Source organism: Tiliqua scincoides, chromosome 14, assembly GCF_035046505.1.
Source record: "Tiliqua scincoides isolate rTilSci1 chromosome 14, rTilSci1.hap2, whole genome shotgun sequence".
NCBI classification, from domain to species: Eukaryota; Metazoa; Chordata; class Lepidosauria; order Squamata; family Scincidae; genus Tiliqua; species Tiliqua scincoides.
In genome coordinates, this window is record NC_089834.1 from 1049031 (window position 1) to 1062509 (window position 13479).

Here is a 13479-nt window from a genome sequence, read left to right on the forward strand (position 1 = left end):
ATAAGTGCTTGGGGGTGGTCAGCCACAAACCTCTGCAGCCCTGTGCCTGGGGCAAAGCTCTGCGATGCCCCCCCCGCAGGCTACTGCTGCCCCCTCTGTGCAGAAATTTGCCCCACCCCCCACTCACGGAGCCTTGTGTGACCTCTGCCCACTTCGGGGAAGCCTTGAAGGTTCCCCGAAGCTATAAACTGTGCTTCTGGTTTTCCGGAAGCACACTTTCTGCCCCCATTGGGAGCCTCAGAGAGGCTCCCACGGGGTCCTAGCGGCTGGCGCCTGGGGCTTTTGCCCCGTCCTGGTCTATGGCAGGTACGCAATTGGGGGTGGTGTGTATGTGTGTGTTTTAAATGTGTTCAGCAATACCCAAACTTTCATCCTCTTGACTTTCATGGCTTTGCTCTTTCAGCTGTTTTCAACAACATTTCAAATTTCATCCTCGTGCTTTTCACCCATTGTTCTTATGTTTGCTTTTCTTTCTTTATTGAGGCTTCCCAGGCTTTCATATGTTTTAGTTACTTATTTTCATTTTTTGCTGGTCAAAATAAATTTGCAAGCTGAATATGGCTCTGCTTTGATATTCACCCTTTTTTTTTTTAACTTCCTTCCTTAAAGTGCAAGCTGTGGCTGTATTTAAAATCTATGTCCACGTTTTCTTCTTGGCGTTGTCGGTAACTAGAGGGAAGCGTTGGCTCTAGGCCAGTGATTTTCAACATTTTTCTGCTCATGGCCCATTGACTTCTATGTTTTCTATCATCTTCATCTCTTGTGATGTCACTTCCAGCTTCCAATAGGTTCCTCTGGGTTCTGTGGCTCTGTTTTAGGGCAACTGTCTGTAGTGATGAATTGTCTGTCCCTCTTCCTCTGCCAGCAGAATAATAATTCATTACTACAGACAGTTGACCTAGAAATGGAGCTGCAGAACCTGGAAGTGTTTTTCAGCTATTTTCAACCGTTCTACTCCAAACTTCTGCAGCACATGGGTTGAAAATCACAGAGGGCAAACTGGTGTTACTGCAAGAGCAGGCGCCACTGTTTGGTTTTGGGCCAAAACTGCACATTGGGTGAAATGTATAATGCACTCACTGGGTTTCTTTGTGTGTATTTTTTAACACGGCAGCTGGGGTGGGAGTCAGTGAAATGGAGCAGAATTACTGGGGGGGGGGGGTGCTTAGGCCTGTGCCATTGCTGCTCAACTGCACAATCACTGCTATTTTTAAAAATAAAATAGACCCACCAGGCCACGTCATGCGTTTCACGTAATGTGCAATTTGGACCTAACTGGGCCTCAAATTGGTAGCTGTATCAGCAAGTAGTCAGTTTGGTCTCAAGCTGCAACTTTTCCCTAGTCACAAAAAGTGCTAGAAAAAAAGAAAAGATAGCTTTAAAGGGAACCAAATGTTTTCCATCCTGAACCAGGGCAAACAATTGTATCAATTTCACTGTGCAGCTACTCTAGTCTACAGCGCCTGACCTCCAGGTTAGAGGTTCTGTTCAGTACCAAGAACAAAGGAAGCTGCCTTGGACCACAGACAAGGCACCCAGCTCCATCCAGCCCAGAACTGTCTTCTCTATCGGGCAGGAGTCTCCCACGTGCAGAGACTTTTCCTTCACCTGAGTCCACTAGAGGTGCTGCTGGAGAACTAAACCAGGACCTCTACACGAGGTCCCTGTCCCTGAGCCTTCATGCAGCAACAGAGGAAAAGTGTATTTCTGGAGAGAAAGCTCAGACAATAAACATTCCTGTAACACAATGGAGAGGCAGCAAATGTGGATATCCACAGATTTGCATTCTGTACAGGCTACAGTCCTCTGCACATGTGATTGGGAATGAGTCTCACCTGGGATTGCTTGTGAGTAAAACACCAACTGGCTGCTATGCAAGTGCTGCAGTAGTTGCATGGATGAAAAGAAAGGCCTCGAGTCTTTCACAAGATATTTTTAAACTGTGGAGTTTGCCATTTGACGCAGAGGAGCACATGCAAAGCCCAACCCAGCAGTGCTGTTCTGACAAGCCTTTGGGCAGTTCCTCTTCAATGCAGTGGGAAAGTGGGTCTCGCCTCTCTGCCTCCCGCTTTGTTGCTGCCCTTAATGGTCCCCCACATCCAGACCCTGAGGAAAAATGCCCTCGTCATGCTCCATGGCAGGGCTGCCCCATTTCCTAAACTGGCTCTCCTCCCTTGTCCAACACAAGCTGACACCGTTCCAGATGACTTTCCATAATCCACACTCAATCACTTCTAGGCTGCGCTGCTGATCTGTATCCCCCTGCAGCCTTATGCTGTGTGATCCGAGAAAAAAGCTGAACCTGGTGCAAAATGTAGCTGTTTTCCTTAACGATGTCAAACCTGCTTTAATTTAACAATGGCCTCACTTAGAGCCTAGTCCTATCCAACTTTCCAGTGCCAGTGCAGCCACAATACAGCCCCAAGGTAAGAAACTAATGCTCCCTTACCTGGAGGAGGACTCTGTGACTGCCCTCCCACCCCAGGATGCTGCACACACCCTATTGGCATAGCTGCATCAGTGCTGGAAAGTTGATAGGAGTGGGCCCTTATTCTTCTGATGGATATGAATCGTAACAACTTTTCTACTTCTGAGAATGAATTGTGCCATTAGCAGTCTGGGTTCCTCACAAAAGGGCAGCGCTTGCAGGTATCCCCTCCACCCCAGCAAAGATGACTGTTGCTAGGACAGATGTTCACCTGCTGATACGAACCAGAGCAGTCACAGCTCCACTTTGAGCTTCAACCCTACCTGAGGCAGCAAGAAACAGCAGACCACTACCCTGGCATTCCACAGATCCGTGTACTTGCTACCCCCAAGTATCTTATGAGTTAGTGATGCTGGGATGCCATATAACCCAACGGGTCTTGAGAAGCAACGGTTCGAGACAAGGATGTCAGTCACATTTGAGAAATCTGCCACGCTGGTGCCTAAAACTTTGCCACATCATCTGTCCACAAGTGGCTCTAAGGAACCATTATCTGTTTCTGTTGGGATCCCTGTCCTGTTGACATCTGCAGGGTCCACTGAAGACAGCACAGGGAGCATTCTGCAAAACTGGCCAGGACAGACCTCTTAGCTTTGCAGTTTAAAAAAGCAGGCAGTGTAAAAGCCCCCCCCCCTGAAAATTCCCCCCATAAGGATTGCACAAGTTCACTTTCCCAGCATCAAGTGCAAGCTCTGGTGGATGGATAGGGTTAAAATGCAGGCTGTGCTCACTTCCCTGCAGCCAGAACAGGGTGCCCCAGGACAAGAGGACTGGAGGCGCTGTCTCCACATCCTGGGATATGATGCCAGACTCCTCAAGGTCTTCTTGCCCACCAGTGGCATAGCTAGGAGGGTACATTGCCCTGGCCACTTTGCCTTGTGGGGGTGTCTCAGAGGTCTCTGAAAGGCACTTCCGGTTTTCAGCGAAAACCAGAAGTGCCTTTCAGAGGCATCTAAGATGTTCGGGGGGGGGGGGGTGTTACGGGGTATGGGGGGTGTTAAAAATGTTTGTGCCCTGGATTCCAGATGCCTTAGCTATGCCACTGTCACCCACTAGTCCACATTGCCCACCTGACGCCTGCTGCTGCACCACTCTTAAGAAGCTCACACAACTGCTCCTCAAGTGTGGTCTCCACGATCGCCCCTTAACAATCCCTCTCCTGAACTTTGCCAGGAGGACCTGCAGCCTTAGGCTTGCCCAGAGTCACCTGCTGGATCTCTTGCGGCAGGTAAGCAGCCAGGAAGTGCAAGAGGCTTCTTTTCGTTCTAGGATTGGCTGCATGAGTGTCAGCAGTGCCCCTGTAGAAACTAGCAGTGAAGCTCTCTTTATGCAAAAGTTCTGAGAGACAGTCCCAAGAGACACTGGACTTACTACTCCATCAGGTCCAGTTAAGAAGCAAATTATTATTATTTATATAGTGCCATTTATGTGCCAGGAGTTTTACATCATAACATAAGCAAAGTCACTGTTCAGGGAAGCTGGGGGGGCATGCAACTGTGGGCAGAAGCGAAGGAATAACAAGGAATGATGTGAGTGGGCAAAAATACATGCAGCGACATGCAACACAGCAGGGTTGACTTTACGGAAATATTTACTAAATGTGTACACAGACTTGGCAACCTGTACAACCACCCTGCAAGGCAGACCAGTGCAATTACCAATGGATAGCAGGAGAGGTTGGGAGATGAACACACATGCAATTTGGGGAGGGGGAATCTTTCCTATTAACAACCTTACTCCAAGCATGTTGTCTCTGAAATAAATCTAGTGAATTAACTTCCAAGTAAGTATGCTTAGGAGTGCGTCTGTATTTAAAATTCCCAATTTATGTTTCAGCAAAGCTACTTGCCCCCCTGGCCTGCACCTTGGTGCTGCTGACCATACTAAGCTTTGAACAAAGGACTTCCGACTTCTAATGATCTGAACCTCACAGAACTGCATCACTGTATTAAAAGCAAGAGAAGTTACACAAGAACATAAGAAGAGCCCCGCTGGATCAGGCCAAAGGGGGGCCCTCTAGTCCAGCTTCTTGCATCTCATAGTGGCCCACTACATGCCTCTGAGAGCACACAAGACAACAAGAGACCTGCATCCTGGTGCCCTCCCTTGCATCTGACACTGATTTCACATGGAGAATTTTGAAAGGTAAATAAACCCCAAAAGATAAAAACTCTTTCAAAATGGAGGTCCAACCCAGTTCCTGAACCACAAACTCATAGGGTGTATTGACACAACAGACTTTTATTGACTGGGACCTGGATCTCTGCCCCAGCCCTTCTCACAGAATCTAGAGTTCCCTGGGAAGAGGGCAAGATGGTTTTAAGTGACTTTAAGCCTTGAATGTAGCTGTGCCCTTACAGCTGGTAGGGCCAAGAACATGACAAGGCAGTCCACTTCATCATTCTGTCCAAAGGCAGGGACACCCAAGCACCCTCACATGCACATAAGTCAACCTACTCACACAGAGACCTTACGCTGTGGTCTGCAAGCATCGAAGCATTCCATAAAGACAGCTTCAGATGTGTCAAGCAACAGAGCCAAGCCGCAAATTGAGTGAAGAAATGAAAACACGTCAGAGTCTCTGATGAAAACATCTTTTGGACTTGGATAACTCTGGGAAGGCCCAAATGCATGCCTGAAAAGCTTGATACTATGCGCACATGGCAGAAACATGACACCACAAGGCACATTATATCAAGAGACCAGATACATACATGCAAGCTATGACTTTTCAAGAGGGTACGTGCGCAACAACCAACCGTTCTATATTCCATATATTCTGAATTTTAATTCGTCTTACCTGTCGGCAGTTCTGACATGAGTTTAAATGCGTAGTGCATGTTCCACCGACATATATCAACTGGATCATTCAAGAGCTGTGCCAGAGCTGGAATGACTCCGTGTTCTAGGAAGGCAGTCCTACATTCAGGTTAGAAGTTCTAAGTTAGAAGCTTTTGATATAAGGCCATGAAATGCATTTTTCTGAACATTTTTTTACAGAATACAGCTACTTGAGTCTGAATCAAATGTCTACTTGATAACTAGAGGTGTTTGTTTCCAGTGAGTAGGATAGGATTATAGCCTAAATCTTACTGACTGCAATTGTCTTGCTTCTAAGTAAAATAAGTAATGCTGTTTTCAAACATCTCTATAAATAACACCTTGCTTTAAACTCTGAACAAATATCCACCTGCCAACGCTATGTGTGGCCATGATGTACAGGACCTCTGTGGTTTTTCGACGCACGGTGCTGTCTTCATCCAAAAGCAACTTCTTCAGATTTTCCAAAAACCCTGAAAGACACCATAAAAGAAACATGATGATTTCAGTGGCAACAACAGTCCTTTTTGGAAGAAGCCTCCTGCTCAAAATTCAAAGTGAGCAGGTGTGACTTGTGCAGACTCTAACGCAAAGGGCTGCTGGTGCCTCCCCTGGAAACAGAAGGGCTCAAAGCACTCCAGCTCTGCCCCATGAATCACACCACTGACTCTTCCTCCTTCCTCACTGGCAAAAGCTTCTCCTGGAACCCGGCTCAGCTGGATAGAAACAGAGGAAAAGTCACTTGTCCAAGGCCCAGTAGTAAGCCTGTAGCAGAAAATCTTTCCACACAGTTCACCCATGACCTGGGGTCAATTCTCTTACAGAGAGCAGGGAGGGAGGGGCTGTGGAGCAGGCAGAGTCCCCTGCTTTGCACACAGATGATTCAAGCAGGTTCAGCCCCCAGCAACAGCGGGAGGGTGGGGGCTGAGAAAGACCCTTGAGCCTGAAATCCTGGAGAGCTGCTGCCGCCAGTCAGCACCAACCACACTAACCTATAGCATAGGCCTCCAAACTAGAAACTGCTGGGTCCCGAAAAAGCCCTCCCCATCTCAAGCGGCACTTACTGTTCTGCCGTGGCATTCCGTTTCTTTCCAGCTGATCTGGATACAGGGATGCAGCTGCTCATGGGTGGAGGAGGAGGGCTTTTTCCAAACCTGGATCCAACCTGCAGGCCAGGGTTTGGAGAGCCCTGACTAGAGCAGTGTTCTCCAACCTGTGGGTCATGACCCCAAAGGGGGTATAAAGCCTCATGGGGGGTGATGGCCATTCAAAGTCTGCAAGAGAGGACTTGGGTCCAATCCAGTCATGGTTCTGCCCTCTCAAAACTGAGCTCTTGATATTATCCTGCACAGCTTCTTCTGACTGTCTTTCCCCACAGCTCATAAGGCTGGTCTTGTTATTGTGAAGACACAAGAGATAAAAGGAAACAGGGCAGAGGGTGGGTGGCAACTGGGGTGTGTGGTTTGGGTCCCGGAGGCGGGATCGGCAGAAGGTCCCCAGTCTCATACTTTATTTGTGGAGGGGGTGACATGAAAAAAGTTGAAGATCATTGACCTAGCTAGCTATGCACTGATTTGATATTCACTGATTTGACTCATCACTGTTACAGAGGGCCACCTTTAAATCTCATAACAAAAAAAGCACCAAAATCCCATTTCCTACATTTGTGCTACTAAATAATTATAATTTCATTCCACTAGATTCCATTATTCACCCCATCTAGTGGCTCAATGAGGTATAGCGCCTATACTGGTGCATTCTGGGGAGACAACGGAGGAGCAAGAAACCTGGAAGTGAGTCTTTAAAGCTATTTTTCTCCTGATTTGGTATCCCCAAATTTTTTTTTTATCCACTGGGGTTTCTGTTCCAGAACCCCAGTGAATTATGAGGCACAACCTGTATAAAGTCTATAATAAATTTATATCTCTAGGGTAAAATAGAAAGCAATCAAAATGTGCACTTAAAAAATGCAGGTGAGTTAATGGACTGAATGGACCTATGCACAGTTTCATATAAAACAGTGTACATGTCAGCCTACAAGCAAACCAACAAAGTGCATAGATGACCTTTGAAAAGGTGGTAGTTAGAAAACCACTGTGAAAAGATTGAGTAAAAATGCCAATTTTATTTTTGTGTGTGCATTTGACGAGACCAGAGTAGATTACCCCAGGACAGGGCATGGGGCCCAGTTGGGAACAACTGATCCAACTGGCCTAGAACCGGCCCTGCTGGGTGGCACTGCAAAGTTAACATAAGAACAGGAGAAGAGCTCAGTTGGGCCAAGCCAGAGGACCACCCAGTCCAGCTTCCTGTTTCAACAGTGGCCCACCAATGCTTCAGGGAGTGCGCAAGGCCACAAGAGACCTGCCTCCTCCTGCTGCTCCCTTGCACCTGGCGTGCTGAGGTAGCCCTACTTCTCGAACCAGGAGGCTGCACAATCCCATCCGGGCTGGACACCTGTGGAGACATCTTCTTTGCTTGACCTTCTGCTTGGAAATGGTTCCTCTGGCCTGTCCCCAACTCTCCCCACACTCCGTTTCTGGCGCCGGCCCAGCCCTGGCAACGTCTTACCCAGGCTGATGGCTTGGTAGGCGTTCTCCGGGTCGTGCACCAGGTCACAGAGCGCCATCAGGGCCCGCTGCCGGGTCAGCAGTTCGGGGTCTTCCAGCTCCTCGTTGAGCTTGGGCAGGGCCCTCCGTCCAAAGGCAATGGGGGCTTTCGTGGGGTCGATGTCGGGGGGCAGCTTGGAAGAGATGCGGGGCAGCAGGGCCATCTCTGCTCCGGTGCAGTCCTGGACCCTTCTGCAGAAAGTGGGGGGGGGGAGGACAGGAGGTGGCCAGAAGGCTGGGGGGCAGAAGCTCCCACGCGCACACGCGCCTGTCTTGCAGCTGCAGAACACACGTGTCGAGAAGGCACGTTTGAACCCTTGCAATTAATGTGGCAATTTCATGTTGCAATTAATGTTGCAGCTTAACATGGTTAAAGTTGCCATTCCAAAGGGGGGGTTAAATTTTAGAGACCTGCGCCCCCCCCAGCAAGCCACAAAACCAGCCTTCAGGAAGGGGAGCAGCAGCAGCAGAGGAGGAGAGGCTGAGCCTGGAGTGGGGGGGGGGGTTTCTGGGGCAGAGGAGGGGGAGTGCTGGCTGGCTGAGCCTCCCTGCTGCTCCAGGCGGCCCTCCCGCAGCGCTCTCCCGGTTGCCAGGCGACAGAGACGCGGGGGGGGGCTGTGAATGGGACTCTGCGCACGCGGGCGCAGGCTCCGGACGCAAAGAGCGCAAGCCCCGCCCGAGGAGGGGGGAGCGCTGGGCGGGGTCTCTGCCTGAGCCTGCTTGGCCGCGGCGGGCGGGCGAGCGAGGGGGAGCCTGGGCCGGCTGGTGCGTGAGGCCAGCTGAGAAGGCTGCCTCAGGCTGCCCCCCTCTCCGCACTTACCTGGGAGCAAGCCCTGTTGGCTCTAATGGAACTGAGTTCAGAGGAGACCTGCAGAGGGTGGGGCTCTCAGGCATCAGCGCCACTGGCCTCCCTGGGCTTGGGTGTTGGGGGCTGGAGAAGAGAGGTGGGCTGCGGTGCCGGAGAGGAGCAGCGCCTGGGGCATCTCCACCGAGGGTGGCACCTCCCCACCCAGGTGCTTGGCTGGCCAGGATTGGGGCTGGCCAGGTGTGCACACCGTCAGCCCCTGACTGCCACCCCTGCACCCTGATTTCTGGGGGGAGGCAGCTGCCCAGTGACCAGTTCTGCAAAGATCCGTGGCAAAGCAGCCTGCGGCTCAGCCCTCCCAGACTCCCACTTTGCGCCACAGCCTTGGTGGAACAGGATATGGTGGAGCCCCCTGACCTGGATGCCTTGAAAAGGGGACTGGACGGATTTGGGGAAGAGAAGTCCATCCCCGGTGACATGCACACCCTCCTGGTTCTAGAAGGGGGCTGTCTCTGAACGCCAGGTGCCAGGGGTGGGGATTGTGCTGTCCTGTGTGCTCCCTGAGGCACCTGGTGGGCTGCTGTGAGATACAGGAAGCTGGCAAGGTGGGCCTTTGGCCTGATCCAGCAGGGCTCTCCTTATGTGAAAAGGGACAACAGCGCAGGCAACATGCCTTAAAGTTGGAAGGAAGGATGGTGGAGCTCCACCCAATGGAAGCTGAAGCTGAACTGCAGGTCTTTCAGGTCTGACAGGCAGCCTTCCCTCTAAGCTATGCAGCCGGACTGAGTCCCGCACAGCTTCCATCTCAACGCTATGGTGCTGACCCCACTCAGGTCCATGCAGGCTCAGTGCGTTCCCAGTGCAAACCACAGAGCGCACTGATGACATGTTTCTTGCTCATTTTTGCTGGCCAGGCTCGTGATGCAGCCACTACACTGGGGAAGCCGCATACAAATGTCTCCGGAATGGCAGCGCAGTGATAAGAAAATGCATATATGGAATTAATATGCCTGCTGGGGCAAGAACATCTCTCCCCCCCCATGTTCTCGGCAGTGTGCCAAATGCTGCCCCCTTATCTGGTGATGTGCCAGTCTGACTGGAAAAGGAAGAGGGGGTGGAGCAGAAGTGTGGAGGAGAGGAGAGACTTCCACCTGGTCTCCTTCTTCCTGTTCCAGACCTGGGAGTGAGAGGAGGTGGAAGGGTAGAGGTCCCCTCTGCCAGCCTGCAACCTGAGGCAGGCGTCTCTGTCGATTGAAGGATCAGGCTGTCCCCAGTGTCTGGGGGCATTCCACAGCCACAGGGCCACCCCCAAGAAGGTCCATTCCCCAGTCACCCCAGGATGGAAGGCATCTCCTGATTATCTTCAAGCACGGGCAGAATCCTCCAGGAGCAGGTAGTCTGTGACATCCCCTGGTCCCAAATTGTGTAAATTAAGGCCAGTGCCCTTCATGGCTGACCTGCAGAGAATGTGGGGTTGTCACTTCTTGTGCTCATTAATTGCTTTTTTGTACACGAAGCTTGCTTCAATCATCTTGGCATCAGTCTGAGAGACACTGTCTGTTCCAGCTTGGAACATTTGTGCACGAGCAGGAAAACTGACGCACTCACGCTGAGGGAGCCAGTTGTATGTGCAGGAGACCTAAGACCATCTACACCAGCTTCATGGATCTCACAGTGGCCCACTAGATGCTTCTGGGAGTGCACAATTACAACAAGAGACCTAAATCCTGTGGCCCTGGAATTCTGAGGTAGCCTTTTTCTAAAACCAGGCGGTTGCATGTACCCATCATGGCTTATGATGAACTTTTTCTTCATCAGTCTGTCCAATCCCCTTTCGAGGCATCCAGGCCAGGTGCCATCACCACATCCTGTGGCAAGAAGTTCCACAGATTAATTGCTTTCCACCAGATTACTGGAGATACTTGTTAGTGGTGGCACTTGTACTACAGAATTCCCTCCCCTTCGAGTTGAGAACGGTCTCCAAACCACGGACCGCTGTGCTCTGAGAAGATCCTTCCAGGCACAGCACGGTGGTGGTAAAGCCGACCATTCCATCCCACTGTCTCCTATCTTCGCTACTGATCTTTGCAGAAACTGGCACCAGGCAGCCGCTTCCGCCCAGACATCAGGGTGTGGAGCCTTCTGGGGTGATGTGTGGCAGAAGCAGCTGTCCCCATAAAGCATCAGTGTCCGTAAAGATACGAGGCAGTGGCACAGAACGGTCAGGCTTCACCACCACCGCACTGCACCAGGAAGGGTTTTCTTGGAGCCGGATCCAACCTGCGGACCAGGGTTTGGCGGCTCGTGCTATAAATTATAACAATAAACTAGAATTGCTCTACAAGGTAAGTACGTTGGTCTTGGAAGTTGCTATAGGTTGTATAGAGTCTGCAGATGCAGCCACAGTCATTACCCAGCACGCACACCCCTATCCAACTCAACCAGCCTACAGGGACCAATTTGTAGAGGTGTTTCATTTTTTTGCAGATTTGGGGGTTTGTTTTTTGCTTGTTTTACAAAAATGAGCAGTGCAGAAAGGGGTGTTTTGTGTGTGTTTTTTTTTTGTTATCACCAAAAATCACACCTTTAGTAATGGGACTTTAAAAATAAAACCGGCAAAGAGAAAACACCTACTTCTGCTGCGCTTGAACAAGTTAGGGTCAACTCCAAGCTTCTGCTCTGGCAACTGCACGACTCACTCTTGATGAGGGTCTTTGGATGCAAGGAGTGTTTTGTCTCCAAAGCCCACAGACAAGGCAATGCTCCACAGCTATTTTCTGCCTGACCACATGCAACAGGTTGTGGAAAGTTCTCAGGATGGATTTTCCAAAGCTTGCAGCAGGAATTGAGTGGGTCAGACAGATTAGAATCAGACACAGAGAAAGATGCTGGCTTGTCTGACATCCAGATCAGACTGGCCCATTCAGGTGGCTGGCTGAGATGGTTGCCTTAAGCAGACTGGCCAGGGTGTATGTGTGCCTGTAATGGAAATGTGCAAGATCCCTTGAGGAGATAGGGTGTGCAGTCAACAGTGGCCCCTGCTCTGGCAGGCAGAGTGAGTGAGTTGGCATCCTTCAGTCTTGGAAGACTATGGTATCGCACTCTGAATGGTGGTTCTGGAACAGTGTGTCCTCTCCAGTGCACAAAGCCTGGGTAAAGTAGATATGGAGGATAGGCTGTTACCCATGCAGCAAATCCCCCATCTCCACGTCGCTGAAATGGTCCAATGGAAAGGCAGAAGCCAATACGGTTGGTTCCAGCGGCATCTCAGGAGTTGCCAGAACGTAACTGTGTTCAGTCATGAACTGCCTCAGGGACTCCGGCTCCGGATTTTGCCTTGAGGTTGACTCCTGAAGCCTTTTCCATAACTGGATGTAGCCACAAGGCAGTGGAGGTTTGGGATCAAAGTTTTTTTTCTCTCAGATGAGCTGCCTTCCCAGGCTAAGGAGTCCCATCTACCCTGTGGCTGTTTAGTCACCTCCTATGACAAGTACAGCCAAATGGAGGGCCTATTCTTATCCCCAGCCCCCAGGGGAGTCTGGCAGGCAAGCATGGTGTTAATCCTGGGGCTCCAACTAGCAGTGGGTCTGCTGCACAGCTGCAACCACTAGAGGCAACCAGGTCATTAAGGGATAAAAGCATCACCTAATGAAGGAAGGGTTTGGTGGGTAGGAGGAGGAAAGATTGAAGAACTGATGGACTACTGGACCTGCTGATGGAATAACTGATTAATGGGCAAATGGACTTCTGAGGATTGCTGGAATGGGGACTGCTGGAGACACTGGAGATTGGTATGGGGTGTGTGGCTGTCACACCCAAGACCTACTGAGGACCAAGGTGCTGCTGTAGTGGCTGGAGAAGCTGCTAGCAGGAAAGGGGAGGAAGGAGGACCTCTGCAGGTTGAACAGGTGAGCTACCTGGTGGTGGGGTCCAGCAGTGCTGCAGGGCAGAACTAGGGCCATTGTTGGGGAAAGAAGGGGAGCTAATGAGCTGAAAGTGGGCACAGGTTCTCTAGGTGGAGTTTGGCCTGGGAATTTGGCAGAACAGTGCCTACTTTCATCTGCCTCACTCACCTGCACTGCTGCCCTTCCTCCCATTTCCTGGATTGGAAAAGAAGAGGAAGATGGGGTGGAAGAGGAAGTATAGAGGAGACACTCTAGCCTACCACTCCCTTCTCAACCCTCTTCTGTCCCCCTCTCCTTTTTCCAGTCTAGAGGGGGAAGGACCAGAGGCTGGTACTTCACCAGCCAATGGGGGCAGGATCTGGCACACTGCCTTGAGCCCCAGAAGGTCTTGGGCTGACCCTGATTCAAATCCACAGTTGGCAAACAAGTCACAAGAAAAATATTTCAGAAGTTGTGTCTGCTTCTTTTGCAGCTGGCCCATCTGTGATGTGAATGATGGTGTTCCTGTTGGGCAGCAAATTACCCAGTGTCTAATTGGTCTGTTGGGCAGCAGATTACCAGTGTGTGGCACTCCTTGCCACAGGATGTGGTGATGGCATTTGGCCTGGGTGCCTTGAAAAGGGGATTGGACAGATTGGTGGAGGAAATGTCCATCACAGGTGACAAGCCATGATGGGTATGTGCAACCTCCTGGTAGATGCCAGGTGCCGGGGAGTGGCAACAGAATGCAGGTCTCTTGAGTGCTGTCTGAGGCATCTGGTGGGCCACTGTGAGAGATAGGAGCTAGGCGTGGTGGGTCCCTGGCTTGATCCAGCGGGGCTTTTCTGATGTTCTTATGGTGCAAAGGCTGTG

At 50.7% G+C, this 13479-nt stretch overlaps 1 protein-coding gene across 1 annotated transcript in view; it reads right to left on the minus strand.

Annotated features, from left to right (window-relative positions):
* Positions 1 to 8081, minus strand: part of RSPH14 (radial spoke head 14 homolog) — a 59666-nt gene extending 51585 nt beyond the window's left edge. Inside the window, exons 1-3 of the mRNA XM_066609942.1 lie at positions 7880 to 8081; positions 5679 to 5781; positions 5289 to 5407 (exon numbers count right to left, since the gene is read on the minus strand). Coding sequence (XP_066466039.1) covers positions 5289 to 5407; positions 5679 to 5781; positions 7880 to 8081 — 424 coding nt within the window. The remainder of the gene's footprint in view (positions 1 to 5288; positions 5408 to 5678; positions 5782 to 7879) is intronic.
* Positions 8082 to 13479: the final 5398 nt, after the last annotated feature.